At 48.2% G+C, this 22,365-nt stretch overlaps 2 protein-coding genes across 4 annotated transcripts in view; both read right to left on the bottom strand.

The window, feature by feature from the left end:
* The window catches only part of LOC138213851 (glycine receptor subunit beta-like), a 45,163-nt gene extending 33,061 nt beyond the window's left edge, over positions 1-12,102 (bottom strand). Inside the window, exons 1-4 of one of the 3 annotated variants that reach the window (XM_069175173.1) lie at positions 12,064-12,102; positions 11,703-11,837; positions 3,367-3,496; positions 1,342-1,448 (exon numbers count right to left, since the gene is read on the bottom strand). In XM_069175173.1, coding sequence (XP_069031274.1) covers positions 1,342-1,448; positions 3,367-3,491 — 232 coding nt within the window. In that variant the 5' untranslated portion in view covers positions 3,492-3,496; positions 11,703-11,837; positions 12,064-12,102. Of the gene's footprint in view, positions 1-1,341; positions 1,449-3,366; positions 3,497-11,702; positions 12,032-12,063 lie in introns of those variants that run through there. The other 2 variants (XM_069175166.1, XM_069175181.1) reach the window with 2 other exon arrangements.
* A 5,845-nt stretch (positions 12,103-17,947) lies between these two features.
* Positions 17,948-22,365, bottom strand: part of ndufs8a (NADH:ubiquinone oxidoreductase core subunit S8a) — an 18,161-nt gene continuing 13,743 nt past the window's right edge. The window contains exons 6-8 of the mRNA XM_069175152.1: positions 19,815-19,878; positions 18,700-18,828; positions 17,948-18,398 (exon numbers count right to left, since the gene is read on the bottom strand). Of these exons, the coding sequence (XP_069031253.1) occupies positions 18,267-18,398; positions 18,700-18,828; positions 19,815-19,878 (325 nt within the window). The 3' untranslated portion in view covers positions 17,948-18,266. The remainder of the gene's footprint in view (positions 18,399-18,699; positions 18,829-19,814; positions 19,879-22,365) is intronic.

The raw sequence follows: 22,365 nt of genomic DNA, 5'->3' as shown, positions 1-22,365 counted from the left end.
ACAGCTGGAGAGACTCCACCAGCGCAAGGCTGCAGGACCTGACGGCATCAGCCCCGGGGTCCTGAAGACCTGCGCCGTCCAGCTGGCTGAGGTCCTACAACACCTCTTCAACCTGAGCCTGAAGCAGGAGGAGGTCCCGGTGCTGTGGAAGACGTCCTGTCTGGTTCCTGTCCCTAAGAAGACGACTCCATCCGGCCTCAACGACTACCGACCGGTTGCCCTCACATCTCATGTGATGAAGGTGCTGGAGAGGCTGGTCTTGGCCCACCTCAGGCCGCTGGTGAAATCTTGACTGGACCCTCTGCAATTTGCGTACCAGCCTCATGTGGGAGTGGACGACGCCATCATCTACCTGCTGCAACGAGCTCAGTCTAACCTGGATAGAACCGGTGACTGGTCAGTGGTACTGGAGCTCCACAGGGAACTGTTCTGTCTCCTTCCTGTTCACCTTCTACACCACTGACTTCCAGAACAACTCAGAGTCAAGACATCTGCAGAAGTTCTCTGATGACTCTGCAGTGGTAGGATGTATAAGGGATGGACGGGAGGACGAGTACAGGGCAGTAGTGGAGGACTTTGTGGAGTGGGCGACTCTTTTTCTTGAGGAATCTTCGATCCTTCAATGTGTGCAGCAAGATGTTGGAGATGTTCTACCATCTGTTGTGGCCAGTGAACTGTACTTCTAGTAGTCTGCTGGGGGGGGAGAGGTGCGTGGGGGGTAAAGGGGGATGGGGGCAGCATTGGAGCCGGAGACACCAACAGACTTAACAAACTGGTTAAGAAGGCCGGCTCCATCATTGGCTGCAAACTGGACAGTCTGGAAAAGATGGTGGTCTGTATTACAACAATAGTCTGACAACAACAGTCTGCATGAAAACAACAGTTTGTAGGACAATAACAGTCTGACAACAACGGTCTGTCTGACAACAACAGTCTGACAAAAACAGTCTGTCTGACAACAACAGTCTAACAACAAGTCTGTCTGACAACAGTCTGACAACAACAGTCTAACACTAACAGTGTGACAACAAAAGTCTGACAACAAAAGTCTGTCTGACAATAAGTCTAACACCAACAGTCTGACAACAACAACAGTCTGACAACAACAGTTTGTATGACAACAACAGTCTCGGTTGACAAAAACAGTCTGACAACAACAGTCTGTATGACAACAACAGTCTGTCTGACAACAGTCTAACAACAACAGTCTGTCTGATCACAGTCTGACAACAACAATAGTCTAACAACAACAGTCTGTTTGACAACAACAGTCTGAGGCCAAGAAATTGAGTTTCTGGATGAACAGTTAGGGTAGAGGTACTTGGGTGATCAGAGATTTACCTTGAAAGTTGGGCCTTATTCGTGCGTCATAGCTGACCATGAGACGGTTCAAAATGTTGGAAGTAGAGTTGGCAGGAACCTGGGCCAACTCTTCTGGAGACAACTGGCTGTTACAGAGGATGATAATGAAAAATAATTAAAACAACGAAGACAGATGGAAGAGTTTCACATCTACCAACAACTGGTAATACAAGAAACGTCCCACATGCTAAATGTGGTATCACTGCACACTGCAAACAAAGAAAAGGGATGAACAGTGAGGAAAGATGGGATCATTCCCGCCTCTCAGGAGCAGGTAGAATGTCATATATGAACAATAAGAGACAGCAGGTGAGATGTACTTCGACGTGTCCTAAATAATACACTGCTCAAAAAAATAAAGGGAACACTTAAACAACACATCCTAGATCTCAATGAATGAAATATTCCAGTTCAAATCTTGATTCATTACATAGTGGAATGTGTTGAGAACAAAATAACACAAGAATGATCAATGGAAATCAAAATCATTATCCATGGAGGTCTGGATTCAGAATCATACTCCAAATAAAAGAAAAATCAGATCACAGGCTGATCCAACTTCTGTGGAGATTCCTGAAGACAAGTCCAAATGAGTCTCAGTAGTGTGTGTGTCCTCCACGTGCCTGTATCACTCCCTACAACACCTGGGCATGCTCCTGATGAGACCACGGATGTTCTCCTGAGGGATATCCTCCCAGACCCGGATCAAAGCATCGGTCCACTCCCGGACAGTCTGCGGTGGACGTGGCGTCGGCGGACGGAACGAGACACGATGTCCCGGATGTGCTGGATTGGATTCAGGTCTGGGGGACGGGCGGGCCGGTCCGGAGCATCGATGCCTTCATCGTGCAGGAACTGCTGACACACTCCAGCCACATGAGGCCGAGCATTGTCCTGCATCAGAAGAACCCAGGGCCCACTGCACCAGCAGATGGTCTTCAATGGGTCTGAGGATCTCATCCCGGGACCTAATGGCAGTCAGGGTACCTCTGGCTAGCACACAGAGGGCTGGGCGGCCCTCCGAAGAAACGCCTCCCCAGACCGTCGCTGACCCGCCGCCGAACCGGTCCCGCTGGAGGATGTTGCAGGCAGCAGAACGTTCTCCACGGCGTCTCCAGACTCCGTCACGTCTGTCACATGTGCTCAGTGTGAACCTGCTCTCATCCGTGAAGACCGCAGGACGCCGACGGAGAAGCTGCCGATCTCGGTGTTCTCCGGTAAAGTCCGATCGCCCCGCACGGTATTGGGCTGTGAGCACAGACCCCACTTGTGGACGTCGGGTCCTCGTACCGCCCTCATGGAGTCTGTTTCTGACAGTTTGAGCAGAAACATGCACATTAGTGGCCTGCTGGAGGTCATTTTGTAGGGCTCTGGCAGCGCTCCTCCTGCTCCTCCTTGCACAAAGGAGCAGATAGCGGTCCCGCTACCGGGTTGTTGTCCTCCTACGGCCCCCTCCACGTCTCCTGGTGGACCGGCCCGTCTCCCGGTATGTCCTCCGTCCTCTTGACACTGTGCTGACAGACACAGCAAACCTTCTTGCCACAGCGTGCATTGATGTGCCATCCTGGATGAGCTGCACTACCTGAGCAACTTCTGTGGGTTGGAGACACCTCATGCTCCCTCTAGTGGTGAGGACACTGGCAAAATGCAAAAGGGACCAACAATCATCCAGAAAGGACGAGGACAGAGAAACGGTCTGTGGTCACCACCTGCAGAACCGTTCCTTTATAGGGTTGTCTTGATAATTGCCTCATTTCCACCTGTTGTCTGTTCCATTTGTACAACAGCAGGTGAAACTGATCCACAATCAGTGTTGATCCAAACTGGACAGGTTGATTTCACAGAAGTGGGATTGATTGGAGTTACATTGAGTTGTTTAAGTGTTCCCTTTATTTTTTGGAGCAGTGTATGTGCCTACCGTGGCCTGGAGGTGTAACAATGGTGACACATGGCGAGGACAGCGTTGTTGGTAAAAACATATTTAGAAATGATGCGTTTACTCACGATGGACAGACCACTTGTTTTCCTTTCTTCCCCTTTTTTGTGGATTTGCCTTCTTTGGCTGTGGTCAGCTGCCAACAGCACAGCAGCAACAGAACCACAACCAGCGGCCTCAGTCCAGCAGCCATGGTATCTGAAACAGAGAGAAGAGTCAGCACACTGTGACTTATACAACATCCAGCAAGAACACTGCAGACGTAGCGACGGATCAGGACAACTGGAGTCCTCATGATTGACTGAATGTGCTCTCATGTTGTTCACAGTCCAGCTGACCAATCATCAGCCAGAGTCACACATGGTCTGGTACACTGTTGGTTGAGTATCTCCTTCTCCATGATTGAACTGTGTTTGAAGTGTGTTTATTCTGGGATGTGGAAGCGGCAGAAGCTGCAGTGCTCAGACAACCATGTAAACACTTTTTTAAGAACACGACAGTGAGCGACTCTGAATGAGGAACGTGTGATACTACTTGGATTTATTTCTATAAAGACTTTTAGAGAAATATATTACACAATCTCAGGATAATTAACATAGTAAAGTCCTGACAACAGAACCTCACAGAGAGGAACCGTAGAACCCAACAATCCAACGATCCAACAACCCAACAATCCAACGATCCAACGATCCAACAATCCAACAACCCAACAATACAACAACACAATAACCCAACAATACAACAATACAACAATACAAAAACCCAACAACCCAACGATCCAACGATCCAACAACCCAACAACCCAAAAACCCAACAGTCCATCAACCCAATCATAGAACAATACAACAATCCAATGATCTAACAACTACACAACCCAACAATTGTCAGGAGTCCGGTTTTCCTCTGTTTTGCCCTCGATCACCTCTCCTCCTGTGTTCCCTCAGTCCCGTCTGCTTGTTCTGTGTCCTCCTCTTCTCACCTCCCATGGCCACGCCCCTCACCAGTCCCAGCAGCTGCAGCCACTCACCCCTGATCACCACCTGCAGGTGTGCTGCATCTCCCTGATCACCTCCCCGGACTATATGTACCCTGCCCCTGCACTCCTCTGGTTGTCGGTTCATTTGTTAGTCACCCGTCCGTCCTCCGTCTGTTCTCCGTTCGTCCTGTTCCCGTTCCCGTTCCTCCGGCTTCTGTTCCTCCTGTGGAGCTCCCTGTTGGAGTCACCAGTCGGTGGAGTTGCCCTCCCGACTCAGAGGATTATTGACTCCGTTTTTTCCAGCGGTCCTGTCCACTGGTCTGCCGGCTGCCCTGCCAGCCATGTCTCCCCAGATCTGTCGGTTGAGTTGCCCTCCCGACTGGGAAGCAGATTGATGTTGTGGGTACCGCCTTTTGTTTGTTTCTTTGTTTGTTTGTTTTTGTTTATTGGAATAAAGACTGTATTTTGGAACCGATACCTAAGTCTGTGATCCTGCATTTGGGTCCTGGTAAACACCACCTCATAACAGAATGAACCGACCAAGGAAGGACCCAGTGGTCACAGACTCGGGGCCGAGGTACATGACTTTATTTCAATATTTTGCCAGTCAGGCCCGCCGGAATGATCCCGTTTCCGCTGAACCCAGGACTGGGTTTGAGGGAACCCGCCTGGCCTTCTGGTACCCCCCCAGAAGGAGGCGACACCGGGGTCACCGGCCATCCGGTCCTGCTACACCCCTGGTCTCTGGACGTGCAGCCATCAGACACCATGAGCGAGCCCACAGTCCAGTCAGTCGCCACGAGCATAAGCACACAGTCAGTCACTACGAGCGAGCCTACAGCCCCGTCAGTCGCCACTACGGACTCTCTACTCCTGCAGCACTGGCGAGCGATCCAGACGCCATTCGGGACGAGGAGTTGGTCCACAGGATCATGCAGGCCCTGCCTCCAGCTGCGGCCAATGATCCAGACGCCATCCAGGCCAGGGCGTTGGCCCGCAAGGGCCTGCAGCATGGCCTACGCGGCAGTAGCGCTGCTCCTCCATTTCCTGTCGCTGGACGGGTCGTCGACGTCCTGTCTCCAGCTCCTGCATCCTCCGGCGCGGTCGATACCCCGCCTCCGGATCCGTCCTCCGGCGCAGTCGATGCCCCGCCTCCTGCTCTGTGGTCCGGCGCGGTCGGCGCCCCACCTCCTACTCCGTCCTCCGGCGTGGCCGACTTCCCGCCTCCGGCTCCTGCTGCCATCGGGTGGGTCGAAGCCCTGCCTCGTCATCATCCCCGGCGAGGTTCCCCAAGCCCATCCTGCCCCGGGGGCATCCTCCGGAGCGGTCATCTCAGTCCGTCCCGCCCTGTGAACGTCCTCCAGAGTGGTCATCCCAGTCCGTCCCGCCCTGTGGCCGTCCTCTGGAGCGGTCATCCCAGGCCATCCTGCCCCGTGCCCGTCCTCCGTCCACCTAGGTTTCCCTTCTCGTGTCTTGTGTTGTTGTGGTCCTCCGTCCCTCCTCCAGTCCTCCTCCAGTCCCCCGGTCCTCCTCCAGTCCCCCCTCCTCCCACCCAGTCCGGTCCGGTCCGGTCCGGTCCAGTCCGGTCCAGTTTTGGTCGCCGAGAGGCTCCCTTTGAGGGGGGGGGGGTACTTTCAGGAGTCCGGTTTTCCTCCGTTTTGCCCCCAATCCCCTCTCCTCCTGTGTCCCCTCAGTCCCCTGTCTGCTTGTTCTGTGTCCTCCTCTTCTCACCTCCCATGGCCACGCCCCTCACCAGTCCCAGCAGCTGCAGCCACTCACCCCTGATCACCACCTGCAGGTGTGCTGCATCTCCCTGATCACCTCCCCGGACTATATGTACCCTGCCCCTGCACTCCTCTGGTTGTCGGTTCATTTGTTAGTCACCCGTCCGTTCTCCGTCTGTTCTCCATTCGTCCTATTCCCATTCCCGTTCCCGTTCCTCCAGCTTCTGTTCCTCCTGCGGCGCTACCTGTCGGAGTCACCAGTCGGTGGAGTTGCCCTCCCGACTCAGAGGATTATTGACTCCGTTTCTTCCAGCGGTCCTGTCCGCTGGTCTGCCGGCTGCCCTGCTAGCCGTGTCTCTCCGGATCTGTCGGTTGAGTTGCCCTCCCGACTGGAAAGCAGATTGACGTTGTAGGTACCGCCTTTTGTTAGTTTGTTTGTTCGTTTTTGTTTATTGGAATAAAGACTGTATTTTGGAACCGATACCCAAGTCTGTGAGCCTACATTTGAGTCCTGGTAAACACCACCTGATAACAACAATCCAACGATCCAACAACCCAACAATACAACAACCCAACAATCCAACAACTCAACAATACAACAATCCAACAATCCAACAATCCAACAACCCAACGATCCAACAACCCAACAATACAACAATCCAAAATCCCAACAACACAACAATACAATGATCCAACAACCCAACAATACAAAAACCCAACGATCCAACAATACAACAGCCGCACAATCCAACAACCCAACAATACAACAACCCAACAATCCAGCAATACAACAACCCAACAATCCAACAATGCAAAAACCCAACAATGCAACATCCCAACAACCCAACAACACAACAATACAACAATACAGCAACCCAACGATCCAACAACACAACAATACAACAACCCAACAATACAACAACTCAACAATACAACAACCCAACAATACAACAGAATAACAACCCAACAATACAACTATACAACAACACAACAATACATCCCAACAATACAACAATACAACGATCCAACAACCACACAACCCAACAATCCAACAACCCAGAAACCCAACAATCCAACAACTCAACAATCCAACAACCCAACAATCCAACAACCCAATAATAGAACAATACAACAATCCAATGATCCAACAACTACACAACCCAACAATCCAGAAACCCAACAACCCAACAATACAACTATACAACAACACAACAATACATCCCAACAATACAACAATCCAACGATCCAACAACCACACAACCCAACAATCCAACAACCCAGAAACCCAACAATCCAACAATCAAACAATCCAACAACCCAACAATCCAACAACCCAATAATAGAACAATACAACAATCCAATGATCCAACAACTACACAACCCAACAATCCAACGATCCAACAACCCAGAAACCCAACAACCCAACAATACAAAAACTCAACAACCCACCAACCCAACAATACAACAGTACAACAACCCAACAATCTAGCAATACAACAACCCAACAATCCAACTATGCAAAAACCCAACAATACAACATCCCACCATCCCAACAACACAACGATCCAACAACCTAACAATCCAACAACCCAATAATCCAGCAATACAACAACCCAACAATCCAACAATCCAAAAACCCAACAACAACCCAACAACCCAACAATACAACAACCCAACAATCCAACAACCCAACAATACAACAACTCAACAATCCAACAACCCAACAATACCCAACGATACCCAGAAACCCAACAATCCAAATATCCACCAACCCAACAACCCAACAATCCAACAACCCAATAATAGAACAATACAACAATCCACTGATCCAACAACCACACAACCCAACAATCCAACAACCCAGAAACCCAACAACCCAGAAACCCAACAATCCAACAACCCAACAATCCAACAACCCAATAATAGAACAATACAACAATCCAATGATCCAACAACTACACAACCCAACAATCCAACGATCCAACAACCCAGAAACCCAACAACCCAACAATACAAAAACTCAACAACCCACCAACCCAACAATACAACAGTACAACAACCCAACAGTCTAGCAATACAACAACCCAACAATCCAACTATGCAAAAACCCAACAATCCAACATCCCACCATCCCAACAACACAACGATCCAACAACCTAACAATCCAACAACCCAATAATCCAGCAATACAACAACCCAACAATCCAACAATGCAAAAACCCAACAACAACCCAACAATCCAACATCCCAACAACCCAACAATACAACAATACAACGATACATCAACCCAACAATACAACAACCCAACAATCCAACAACCCAACAATCCAACAACTCAACAATCCAACAACCCAACAATACCCAACGATACCCAGAAACCCAACAATCCAAATATCCACCAACCCAACAATCCAGCAATACAACAACCCAACAATCCAAAAACTCAACAATCCACTAACCAAACAATACAACTATACAACGATCCAATAACCCAACAATCCAACAACCCAACAACCCAATAATCCAGCAATACAACAACCCGACAATACAACAATGCAAAAACCCAACAATACAACAATCCAACATCCCAACAACCCAATGATCCAACAACCCAGCAATACCAACAACCCAGCAATACAACAACCCAACAATCCAACAATGCAACAATCCAACATCCCAACAACCCAATGATTCAACAACCCAACAATACAACAATCCACCAAACCAACAATACAACAGTACAACAACTCAACAATCTAGCAATACAAAAACCCAACAATACAACAATCCAACAATCCGACAACCCAACAATACAACAACCCAACAATACAACAGTACAACAACTCAACAATCTAGCAATACAACAACCCAACAATCCAACATTGCAAAAACCCAACAATCCAACATCCCAACATCCCAACAATCCAACAACCCAATGATACAACAACCCAACAATACAACGATCCGACGATCCAACAACCCAACAATACAACAACACAACGATCCAACAACCCAACAATACAACAACCCAACAACACAACAACCCAACAATAAAACAACTCAACAATACAACAACCCAACAATACAACAACTCAACAACCCAACAATACAACAGAACAACAACCCAACAATACAACAATCCAACAACCCAACAATCCAACGATACAACAAACCAACAATACAACCCAACAATAAAACAACTCAACAATACAACAACCCAACAATACAACAGAACAACAACCCAACAATCCAACATCCCAACAACCCAACAATACAACAATACAACGATACATCAACCCAACAATATAACAACCCAACAATCTAACAACCCAACAATACAACAACTCAACAATCCAACAACCCAACAATACCCAACGATACCCAGAAACCCAACAATCCAAATATCCACCAACCCAACAATCCAGCAATACAACAACCCAACAATCCAAAAACTCAACAATCCACTAACCAAACAATACAACTATACAACGATCCAATAACCCAACAATCCAACAACCCAACAACCCAATAATCCAGCAATACAACAACCCGACAATACAACAATGCAAAAACCCAACAATACAACAATCCAACATCCCAACAACCCAATGATCCAACAACCCAGCAATACAACAACCCAGCAATACAATAACCCAGCAATACAACAACCCAGCAATACAACAACTCAACAATACAACAACCCAACAATACAACAGAACAACAACCCAACAATACAACAACCCAACAACCCAACAATACAACAACCCAACAATAAAACAACTCAACAATACAACAACCCGACAATACAACAATGCAAAAACCCAACAATACAACAATCCAACAACCAAACAATACAACAACCCAACAATACAACAGTACAACAACTCAACAACCTAGCAATACAACAACCCAACAATCCAACATTGCAAAAACCCAACAATCCAACATCCCAACATCCCAACAATCCAACAACCCAATGATACAACAACCCAACAATACAACGATCCGACGATCCAACAACCCAACAATACAACAACACAACGATCCAACAACCCAACAATACAACAACCCAACAATACAACAACCCAACAATAAAACAACTCAACAATACAACAACCCAACAATACAACAGAACAACACCCCAACAATCCAACAACCCAACAATCCAACGATCCAACAACCCAACAATACAACAACCCAACAATAAAACAACTCAACAATACAACAACCCAACAATACAACAGAACAACAACCCAACAATACAACAACCCAACAACCCAACAATACAACAACCCAACAATAAAACAACTCAACAATACAACAATACAACAACCCAACAATCCAACATTGCAAAAACCCAACAATACAACAATACAACATCCCAACATCCCAACAACCCAATGATACAACAACCCAATAATACAACAATCCGACGATCCAACAACCCAACAATACAATGATCCAACAACCCAACAATACAACAACCCAACAATAAAACAACTCAACAATTCAACAATACAACAACCCAACAATAGAACAGAACAACAACCCAACAATACAACAATCCAACAACCCAACAATCTAACAACCCAACAATACAACAACCCAACAATAAAACAACTCAACAATACAACAATCCAACATTGCAAAAACTCAACAATACAACAATACAACATCCCAACAACCCAACAACCCAATGATACAACAACCCAACAATACAACGATCCGACGATCCAACAACCCAACAATACAACAATCCAACAATCCAACAACCCAACAATCCAACGATCCAACAACCCAACAATACAACAACCCAACAATACAACAACCCAACAATACAACAGAACAACAACCCAACAATCTAGCAATACAACAACCCAACAATCCAACAATACAAAAACCCAACAACCCAACAATACAACTACACAACAACAACAACAACAATACATCCCAACAATCCAACGATCCAACAACCACACAACCCAACAACCCAGAAACCCAACAATCCAACAACCCAACAACCAACAATACAATAATGCAACAATCCAACGATGTAACAACCAAACAATCCAACTCAAAAATACAACAATACAACAAAACAACAACCCAACAACACAACACCTCAACAATACACCAACTCAACAATCCAACAACCCAGTATGAACAACTGCAGCATCTACGACTCTAATGCTCATCACTCGTGGACCTGCAGCTCTCCTTGAGAAGGTGAACTGGAGCAGCATCGTTCATCAGGAGAAACTAGTGGGACGGGGGTACTGCAGCGTTAGACTACACTGTCAGGATACGATGACACAGCTCACTGAGACTGTTACAGTCTCGCACGCACACACACACACACACACACACACACACACACACACACACACACACACACACTGCTCTGGGTTGGGCTGCAGGAACACTAACAGCTCATGTCACTGTGATTTATTACAGGCAGGAAGAACACTGAGGCTCATACATGTTCACAAGGACAGGACACACACACACACACGCACGCACACATACACACACACAGACACACACGAATACACGCACGCACACGCACACACACACACACACGAATACACGCACGCACACGCACACACACACACACACACACACACACACACACACGCACACAGTGCACCCCACAGCTGCAGGGAACAGAGAGAACAGAGAACAGCCACGTTCCTGTGGTTCTTACCTCGGCTCGGTCCGATCCGGTTCTGCTCCCCCAGACTGCGTCGGTGATGCTGCTCCGCTGCAGCAGGCTACATGTCCTCCCTCTGCTGCGTCCGCTGTGCGTTCGTCTCTCGCTGCTCCAAGTTCCTGTGTGAGCCTGAGGGAAGCAGCACAGTTACTGACTCACAGCTCATTAACACATCACAGGAGGAGGATGAGCTCCGACCCACGATGGAACAGGACCGCCTTGCATTTCCTCAAAATGAGGGAGACTAACCAAGTGATCCCACACAGGACTCAGAACCAAATGGAGATTGTACTCATCCTCCGCTGTGACAGCTCCAGTTAAGATCTTCATTAGCCCAATAATAAAGAGGACGAACCTCAAACGCTCTGCTGCAGCTTCACGTCACACACTTCCTCCACCAAGAGAATTTAACTGATTCAAACCTTTTGGGTTTGAAGAGCGGCTGTGATTGGACAATGAGAATACTCTCATGAAATGATTATTACATCATCAGTTTACCTCCCTGTTGGAGGCTGAGCACATCATTTCAATGTCCATTTAAATTGTTCATGTTCAATCAAACAAATAAGTGCTGACCCAGCAGAGTTCCCAGAGAGACGCGGTGTTCCTGAGCAGAACCACTAACCCACAGAACTTTAATCACAGAAAGAGGAAGAAAGAGTTTGAATGGCAGTGGATGAAAAGTGAGGATGAGGATGAGGAAGAGGATGAGGAGGATGAGGATGAGGTTGAAGATGAGGATGATGAGGAAGAAGATGGGATGAGGATGGGATGATGAGGATGAAGACAAAGATGGGGATGAAGGTGGGGATGGGGATGAGGATGGGATGAGGAGGATGATGAGGATGAAGACAAAGATGGGAAAGAGGATGAAGATGGGGATGAAGATGAATATAAGGATGAGGATGGAGATGGGGATGAAGATGAGGATGAAGATGGGATGAAGATGAGGATGGGATGAGGAGGATGAAGACAAAGTTGGGAATGAGGATGGGGATGAAGATGAATATAAGGATGAGGATGGGGGTGATGAGGATCGAATGATGAGGATGAAGATGGGGAAGAAGATGAGGATGAGGATAGGGATGAGGATGGGGATGAGAATGAAGATGAGGATGGGGATGAAGATGAAAATGAGGATGGGGATGAGAATGAAGATGAGGATGGGGATGAAGATGAAAATGAGGATGGAGATGAGGATGAAGATGAGGATGAAGATGGGGATGAAGATGAGGATGGGATGAGGAGGATGAAGACAAAGTTGGGAATGAGGATGGGGATGAAGATGAATATAAGGATGAGGATGGGGGTGATGAGGATCGAATGATGAGGATGAAGATGGGGAAGAAGATGAGGATGAGGATAGGGATGAGGATGGGGATGAGAATGAAGATGAGGATGGGGATGAAGATGAAAATGAGGATGGGATGAGGATGAGAATGAAAATAAGGATATGAGAATGAAGATGGGGATGAGGAATGGGGATGAAGATGAATATGATGATGGAGATGAGGATGAAGATGAGGATTAAGACGGGGATGAGGATGTGATGATGAGGATGAGGATAAAGATGGGGATGAGGATGAAGATGGGGATGAATATGAATATGAGGATGAGGATTGGGATGAGGATGAGGATGGGATGATAAGGATGAAGATGGGGTTGAAGATGAGGATGAAGATGGGGATGAGGATAAAGATGGGGATGAAGATGGGGATGGGGATGAGGATGGGATGATGAGGATGAGAATGGGATGATGAGGATGAGAATGGGATGATGAGGATGAAGACAAAGATGGGGATAAGGATGAAGATGAATATGAAGATGAGGATGAAGATTAAGATGGGGATGAGGATGGGAATGGGGTTGGGGATGAAGATGAATATGAGGATGGGTATGAGGAAGCAGATGAGGACGATGAAGATGAGGAGGATGAGGTTGAAGATGAGGATGATGAGGAAGAGGATGGGATGATGAGGATGAAGATGAAGGTGGTGATGATGAGGATGAGGAAGAAGAAGAAGATGAGGATGAAAATGGAGATTAAGATGGGGATGAGGATGGGGTTGGGGATGAGGATGAAAATGATGATGAGGATGGGGATGAGGATGAGGATGGGGATGGGGATGAGGATGGGGATGGGGATGAGGATGGGGATGGGGATGGGGATGAGGATGAGGATGGGGATGAGGATGGGGATGAGGATGGAGATGGGGATGAGGATGGGGATGGGGATGAGGATGGGGATGAGGATGAGGATGGGGATGAAGATGAGGATGGGGATGAGGATGGGGATGAGGATGGGGATGAGGATGGGGATGAGGATGAGGATGGGGATGGGGATGAGGATGAGGATGGGGATGAGGATGGGGATGGGGATGAGGATGGGGATGAGGATGGGGATGAGGATGGAGATGAGGATGGAGATGAGGATGGAGATGAGGATGAGGATGAGGATGGAGATGAGGATGGGGATGAGGATGGGGATGGGGATGAGGATGGAGATGAGGATGAGGATGGGGATGGGGATGAGGATGGAGATGAGGATGGGGATGGGGATGAGGATGAGGATGGGGATGAGGATGGGGATGAGGATGGAGATGGGGATGAGGATGGAGATGAGGATGAGGATGGGGATGGGGATGAGGATGGGGATGAGGATGAGGATGGGGATGAGGATGGAGATGGGGATGAGGATGAGGATGGGGATGAGGATGCTGACATCCTAAATGTTAGGCGGCCATCCGGTTACGTCACTCCGTTCTTTCAGGATTTGACTGATAGTTTCGCAGATCGATTTAAAAGCAGCAGAGAAAAACACTCGTGCAACATTTTCCATCGATTGTGAATCAGTCAGTTCTTTTTTAATCAATCATCAGTATGATGTCACCATTTTACGATGTTTTCATTTGATTATCTCCACTAATAAAAGACAACATAACAAATATTGAAACAGAAATTGTATTCTTTTATAAAAATAATTTCCCATTTTGAATCTGATGCAGCAACACGTCTCTATAAGTTGTTCCAGGATCATGTTCACCACTGAGCTGCATCAACTCTTCTTTTAACAACACTCTGGAAACCTTTGGGAACTGAGGAGACCAGTTTCTGGAGTTTTGAAAGTGAAATGTGGTCCCATTCTGGCCTGATAGAGGATTCCAGCTGCTCAACAGTTCAGGGTCTCCTTTGTTGTATTGTTCATGTCCTGATGCTCCAGATGTTTTCAATGATTGACAGGTCTGGACTGCAGGAGGCCAGTTTATCAGCGGACTCTTCTACTAGAGAACCATGCTGTTGGAATACGTGCAGAATGTGGTTGGACGTTGTTCTGCTGAAATAAACAAGACCTTCCCTGAAAGAGACGTTGTCTGGATGGCAGCATATGTTGCTCCAAAACCTGAATATATCATTCAGCATTAATGCTTCCTTCCAGATGTTCAAGCTACCCATGCCATGTGCACTAATGCATCCTGTACCATCACAGATGCTGGCTTTAGAACTGAGCTGGATGGTCCCTCTCCCTAACCTCTTTAAAGATCACCCCCATCCAATACTGGTTTTCACAAGTGTTCCTGAGCCCATGCAGTGATTTCCACTCCAGAATAGTGTGTTTTTAATGCAGTGCTGCCTGAGGGCCTGAAGATCACCACCATCCAATATTGGTTTCCAGCCTTGTCCCTTGTGTTCAGAGATTTCTCCAGATTCTCTGAATCTTTTAATGATATTATGAACCGTAGACGATGAAATCCACTAATTCTTTGTAGTTTATTTCTCAGTGCAGTGATGCAGTCCGTCTGTCTGTCATCTATCCATATCTGTATCAGATAGAAGCAGACATGTCTATGTGTACATCCACACTGCGTTTGTCCATCAGACATTCAGGATCATCATCATGTCCTGCTGAAGGTTGGATGAACTTCAAGACTTGTTTAAAGTTGAGTCAACACAGATTTACGTGATTTTATAATGTGATTAAATAAACCACGTTGAGACATGAACTCACAAACTGCACACATGTAGCGTGTGGTGTGGACATCACGGCCCTGACCCATCCCGTCCCATCCTGTCCAGTCCCCTCCTGTCCCATTCCTGTATAATCCTGTCCCATCCTGTCCAGTCCCCTCCTGTCCCATCCTTTCCCGTCCTGACCCATCCTGTCCCCTCCTGACCTGTACTGTCCCATCCTGTCCCCTCCTGACCCATCCTGTCCTATCCCATTTTGACCCATCTTGTCCTGTCCCATCCTGACCCATCCCATTTTGACCCATTTTGTCCCATCCTTACCCATTCTGTCCTGTCCTGTCCCATCCTGTACTGTCCCCTCCTGACCCATCCTGTCCTATCCCATTTTGACCCATCTTGTCCTGTCCTGTCCCGTCCCATCCTGTCCCATCATGTCCCATCCCATCTTGCCCTGTCCTGTCCCATCCTGTCCTGTCCCATCCTGACCCATTCTGTCCTGTCACATCCTTTCTCGTCCTGTCCTGTCCTATACAATCCTGTCCCATCCTGTCCCATACCGTCCCATCCTGTCCCATATAGTCCCGTCCTGTCCTATCATGACCCATCCAGTCCTTTACCATCCTGTCCTGTCATATCCTGACCCATTTTCTCCCATCCTTACCCATTAAGTCCTGTCCTGTCCCATCCTGACCTGTACTGTCCCATCCTGCCCCCTCCTGACCCATCCTGTCCTATCCCATCTTGTGCCGTCCTGTCCCATCCCGTCCTGTCCTATCCTGCCCCATCTTTTCCCATCCCGTCCTATCCTGTCCCCTCCTGTCCCGTTTTGTCCCATCCTGTTCTGTCCCATCCTGACCTGTCCCATCCTTTCCCGTCCTGTCCCCTCCTGACCCATCCTGTCCTGTCCCATCCCGTCCCATCCTGACCGATCCTGTCCCGTCTCTTCCTGTCCCGTCCTTTCCCATCCCGTCCTATCCTGTCCCATTCTGTCCAGTCCCCTCCTGTCCTGTTCTGTCCCATCCTTTCCCGTCCTGTCCCCTCCTGTCCTATCCCATTTTGACCCATCCTGTCCTGTCCCATCCCGTCACATCCTGCCCTGTCCTGTCCCGTCTCTTCCTGTCCCATTCTGTCCCGTCCTTTCCCATCCTGTCCCCTCCTGACCCATTATGTCCTATCCCATTTTGACCCAGCTTGTCCTATCCTGTCCCGTCCCATCCTGACCTATCCTGTGCATCCTGTCCTTTCCTGTCCCATCCCCTCCTGTACAATCCTGTCCTGCCCGATACAATCCTGTCCCATCCCGACCCGTCCCATCCCATATAGTCCCGTCCTGTCCCATCCTGACCAATCCCATTTTGACCCATCTTGTCCTGTCCCATCATATCCTGACCCATCTTGTCCTGTCCCATCATATCCTGACTCATTTTGTCCTGTCCCATCCTGTCCCGTTCCATCCCATCCTGTCCCATACATCGTACAGGATTGGATGGGAAAAGTGGGGACGGGATGGGACGGGACAGAACAAGTTAGGATAGGACACGATGTACAGACAGGTCAGGATGGGTCAGGAGGGGACAGGACAGGATAGGACCCATCCTGACCTGGCCTACACCATCTTGTCCCCTCCTGTCCTGTCCCGTCCCAACTTCTCCCATCCTGACCTGTCCTGTACCATCCTTTCCCGTCCCATCCTGACCCGTCCTGTCCTGTCCCCGGAGACCTGCAGAAGACGTCCCGTCATCAGTGATGGTTCAGTCCTCTCTGATTGCGGGTGCGTCGTCTTTCCTGCTCTCCACTCACCCGTTGCCATGGTGACGCGTGGTGTCGGGGATGTGTTGGTTTAAATCCAACAATATAATAAACAGCTGAAGACGTCACGTGACTCATTTATGGACATCTGATATTTGACACCAATGAATAATAATGAAGGAAGTGATCTGGTGCACCTGTTGTTGTGGAGCAGCAGAGCTGGAAGGACTCCGACATCACGGACAGAACCGCTGCTGGTTCTGGTTCTGATCTGAAACCAGGACGGCTGCCGATGAAACGTGAACTCTGCTGCTGGAGGACGTGGAGTCGGTCACGTGATCTGCACTGAGACCGGTGCTGGCTCAGCAGAAACTCACCACGGGCCGACGACCCACACTTCTGAGGTCACAGAGGCCGACGGGAGCTCCGTGTTGATTGGTCGGTGCGTTACCTGGGTGACGTCAGAGACGTGTTCTGCTGATGTGGAGGTTTAATGTTGGGTTTGAAAACGCTGACTTCACTCGTGGTGTTTCTCCAGATTTTATTAGGTTGAGGATGGAAACACTGATCCATGAGAGACATGATGGGACAGCATGCAGGGACGTGTCCCAGCAGGACGTGTCCTCGCTGCAGGACAACTCGAACCGCCGCAGTACTTCTGATCATAAATATGTCAAACAAACAAACATATCACAAGAAAGTCATCGGATCAGCGGGAGGTCCGACCTGAATCCTGTCTGTCCCCTCACACTATGTACAGGATGGACAAGTGTGTGTGTGTGTGTGTGTGTGTGTGTGTGTGTGTGTGTGTGTGTGTGTGTGTGTGTGTGTGTGTGTGTGTGTCTATCGGTAGAGGTAATCAGCCTGGATGTTGGCAGCGATCTCTGCCTCCCACTTGTCTCCGTTGTTGAGCAGCTTCTCCTTGTTGTAGAGCAGCTCCTCATGGGTCTCCGTGGAGAACTCAAAGTTAGGGCCCTGAGAGGGGGACACGGGGGAGTGGACATGAGGAGGACAGGGGACATGAGGAGGACAGGGGAACAGGCAGGGAGAAAAGAACAAAGAGAAATCAGATAGGAAGAGGCCGATCATCATGTTAAATATCTCTCACCCACAGGATGCTGACCCCTGCTGGCCAGCCTGTAGTACTGCAGTACTACAGTTCAAATGAGGAGCGAGGGTTATTGAAGAGGACCTGCGCACTGTGTGTGTGTGTGTGTGTGTGTGTGTGTGTGTGTGTCTGTGTGTGTGTGTGTGTGTGGTCCAGGGTCACACACACCTCGACGATGGCGTCTACAGGACACGCCTCCTGACAGAAGCCACAGTAGATACATTTGGTCATGTCGATGTCGTAGCGAGTCGTCCTCCTGCTGCCGTCAGCTCGGCCCTCCGCCTCGATGGTGATGGCCTAGAACACATAGGAGGAGGTCACAGCGCCCCCTGCTGCTCACTGCACCACATCACAAGAATGCTTCTGTTAGGATTCCTGTCTGTTCCTAGTGTGTTTTCCTCTGTTTAACCCCCGAATACCTTTCCTCCTGTGTCCTGTCATTTCCCTGTCTGTTTTTCTCCCTCAGCAGTACCCTCCTCCAAGCACCGCCCACTACCGCACCTCTCCGGCAGCACAGCTGAGCGGCATTCCAATTGATTACGCCAGCCACTACTAATACTCCGGTCTCCTGCCCATCTGGTGTCAGTTCGTCCGTTGCCTACCCGTCAACCCGTCCAGTAAGTCCGTTCCGTCTCCCGTTGTTGAGATTACGATTCTGACCTGTTTCCTGTTTCCTGCCGTTCAGTGTCGGGCCACGGGCATCCACCTGAACGAAGAAGATTCCAGATCGTTCCTCGGAGATCATCTGCTGCAATCTTGGCAATCCTGTGTCGAGCTACGAGTGTCACACAGTCGACCCTGCCGGTTCCGTCCAGTGTCGAGCCACGGGCATCACCTGCACGAAGAGACCCTCCAGTGCGTTCCTCGGAGATCCGCTGTCGAGGTTTGGGGCGATCCTGTGTCGAGTCGCGGACGTCACACAGTCGATCCAGCCAATCAGCTCGCTGAGGAGAGATCTGGGGATTCCTCCAGCGGAGCATCGCCGTTCGGCTACGTCACCCGGCCACGTGTCAAGGGGAACCCCGGGATTCCCTCGTGTGGCGAAGCGCAAATTGACACAGACTCTTGGCGTGCATTTCCTGTTTGTTCTCACTGCCCGGGGAATAAAGACCTGATTCCTAAGAGATTTTGCCGTGTGTCTGCATTTGGGTTCGTTGATCCCCTCACCCCATAACAGCTTCAGTCTATAGTCTCACTATTCTCAGTTAGAGACACATCTACTATCTGTGTGTGTGTGTGTGTGTGTGTGTGTGTGTGTGTGTGTGTGTGTGTGTGTGTGTTACCTGAGCAGGACAGACAGCTTCACACAGCTTGCAGGCGATGCAGCGTTCCTCTCCTGAAGGGTACCTGAACATCATCAGAGACTCGTTAAGGTTTGTTACAACACTCACAGTGTCAGACCATAGAAGCAGTGATGTGTTCAGGTGTCATGTGTTCAGGTGTCATCTGTTCAGGTGTGATGTGTTCAGGTGTGATGTGTTCAGGTGTCACGTGTTCAGGTGTCATGTGTTCAGGTGTGATGTGTTCAGGTGTCATGTGTTCAGGTGTGATGTGTTCAGGTGTCACGTGTTCAGGTGTCACGTATTCAGGTGTGATGTGTTCAGGTGTCATGTGTTCAGGTGTGATGTGTTCAGGTGTCATCTGTTCAGGTGTGATGTGTTCAGGTGTGATGTGTCAGGTGTGATGTATTCAGGTGTTCAGGTGTGATGTGTTCAGGTGTGATGTGTTCAGGTGTCATGTGTTCAGGTGTGATGTGTTCAGGTGTCATGTATCATGTGTTCAGGTGTGATGTGTTCAGGTGTGATGTGTTCAGGTGTCACGTGTTCAGGTGTCATGTGTTCAGGTGTGATGTGTTCAGGTGTCATGTGTTCAGGTGTCACGTGTTCAGGTGTCATGTGTTCAGGTGTGATGTGTTCAGGTGTGATGTGTTCAGGTGTCATGTGTTCAGGTGTGATGTGTTCAGGTGTCATGTGTTCAGGTGTGATGTGTTCAGGTGTCATGTGTTCAGGTGTCACGTGTTCAGGTGTCATGTGTTCAGGTGTGATGTGTTCAGGTGTGATGTGTTCAGGTGTCATGTGTTCAGGTGTGATGTGTTCAGGTGTCACGTGTTCAGGTGTCACGTGTTCAGGTGTGATGTGTTCAGGTGTCATGTGTTCAGGTGTGATGTGTTCAGGTGTCATGTATCATGTGTTCAGGTGTGATGTGTTCAGGTGTGATGTGTTCAGGTGTGATGTATTCAGGTGTGATGTGTTCAGGTGTGATGTATTCAGGTGTGATGTGTTCAGGTGTCATGTGTTCAGGTGTCATGTGTTCAGGTGTGATGTATTCAGGTGTGATGTATTCAGGTGTGATGTGTTCAGGTGTCGTGTTCAGGTGTGATGTGTTCAGGTGTCATGTGTTCAGGTGTGATGTGTTCAGGTGTGATGTGTTCAGGTGTCATGTGTTCAGGTGTGATGTGTTCAGGTGTCATGTGTTCAGATGTCATGTGTTCAGGTGTGATGTGTTCAGGTGTGATGTGTTCAGGTGTCATGTGTTCAGGTGTCATGTGTTCAGGTGTCATGTGTTCAGGTGTGATGTGTTCAGGTGTCATCTGTTCAGGTGTCATGTGTTCAGGTGTCGTGTTCAGGTGTCATGTGTTCAGGTGTCATGTGTTCAGGTGTGATGTGTTCAGGTGTCATGTGTTCAGGTGTGATGTGTTCAGGTGTCATCTGTTCAGATGTCATGTGTTCAGGTGTCATGTGTTCAGGTGTGACATCCATCCTGAGGACACATTGGAAGACGAATCGGCTGACGTCCTCTGAGGACCAATAAAAATAAAAGCAGCTCCATGTGTTCATGTCCGACCAGGTGATCTGGTGAGTTTCTGTCATCTTACAGAGGGTTTAGTTTGGACTTCTTCCTCCATTCAGTCGTTCACCCGATCTGATTTGATCTGATTCTGATCTGATCCTGATTCTGATCTGATTCTGATCTGATTCTGATTTGATCTGATTTGATCTGATTCTGATCTGATTCTGATTTGATCTGATTTGATCTGATTCTGATCTGATCCTGATTCTGATCTGATTCTGATTTGATTCTGATTTGATCTGATCTGATTTGATCTGATTCTGATCTGGTCTGATTCTGATCTGATTCTGATTTGATCTGATCTGATTTGATCTGATTCTGATCTGATCTGATCTGATTTGATTTGATCTGATCTGATTTGATCTGATTCTGATCTGATTCTGATTTGATCTGATCTGATCTGATTCTGATTTGATCTGATCTGATCTGATCTGATCTGATCCTCTGCCTGCTGCTTTAATTGTATTTAAATCCTGTGATTGTGCCGTCAGTCAGCTGGAACTTCCTGCAGACTGAAGCAGCTGATCAGTGAATAAAAACGTTGGTGTCAGCGAACCTCCGGGTTCATCTTTCTTTTAGTTAATACCATGTTATTCCGACACACATCACCCACAGCTGTGGATCAATAAGTAATGAATAACTAATGAATCAGTTCCAGGTACAGACCAACCCTAACCCGTATTATATGTTTCATATATTATATTATCTATATATTTACAACAGGGACCCGTTAAACGCCTCTTCTCATGCATCTGTTTGTCTTGTAGTTCTTATCTCCTGTAATTTAACATGAGGCCCACAGCTGAGGCCCCGCCCCCTTTGATCCACAGCAGAGGAGACTCAGAACAATGACTTCATGCTGAGTCCTTGTTGTGGTGTTCAGGTTCCTGTTCTGCTGCTTGTTGACTTGGATGTTTTTGTGACGTGTTGGTTTCCATGAACAGCAGGTGAAGTGAGATCGGACCTCAGGTGGTCACCTCCACC

This window comes from Embiotoca jacksoni, unplaced genomic scaffold, assembly GCF_022577435.1.
Source record: "Embiotoca jacksoni isolate LCO1_2020_lvr unplaced genomic scaffold, fEmbJac1.0.p SCAF_103, whole genome shotgun sequence".
NCBI lineage: Eukaryota > Metazoa > Chordata > Actinopteri > Embiotocidae > Embiotoca > Embiotoca jacksoni.
Note: the sequence above shows the minus strand (reverse complement) of the source record. Positions and strands in the feature narration are given on the sequence as shown.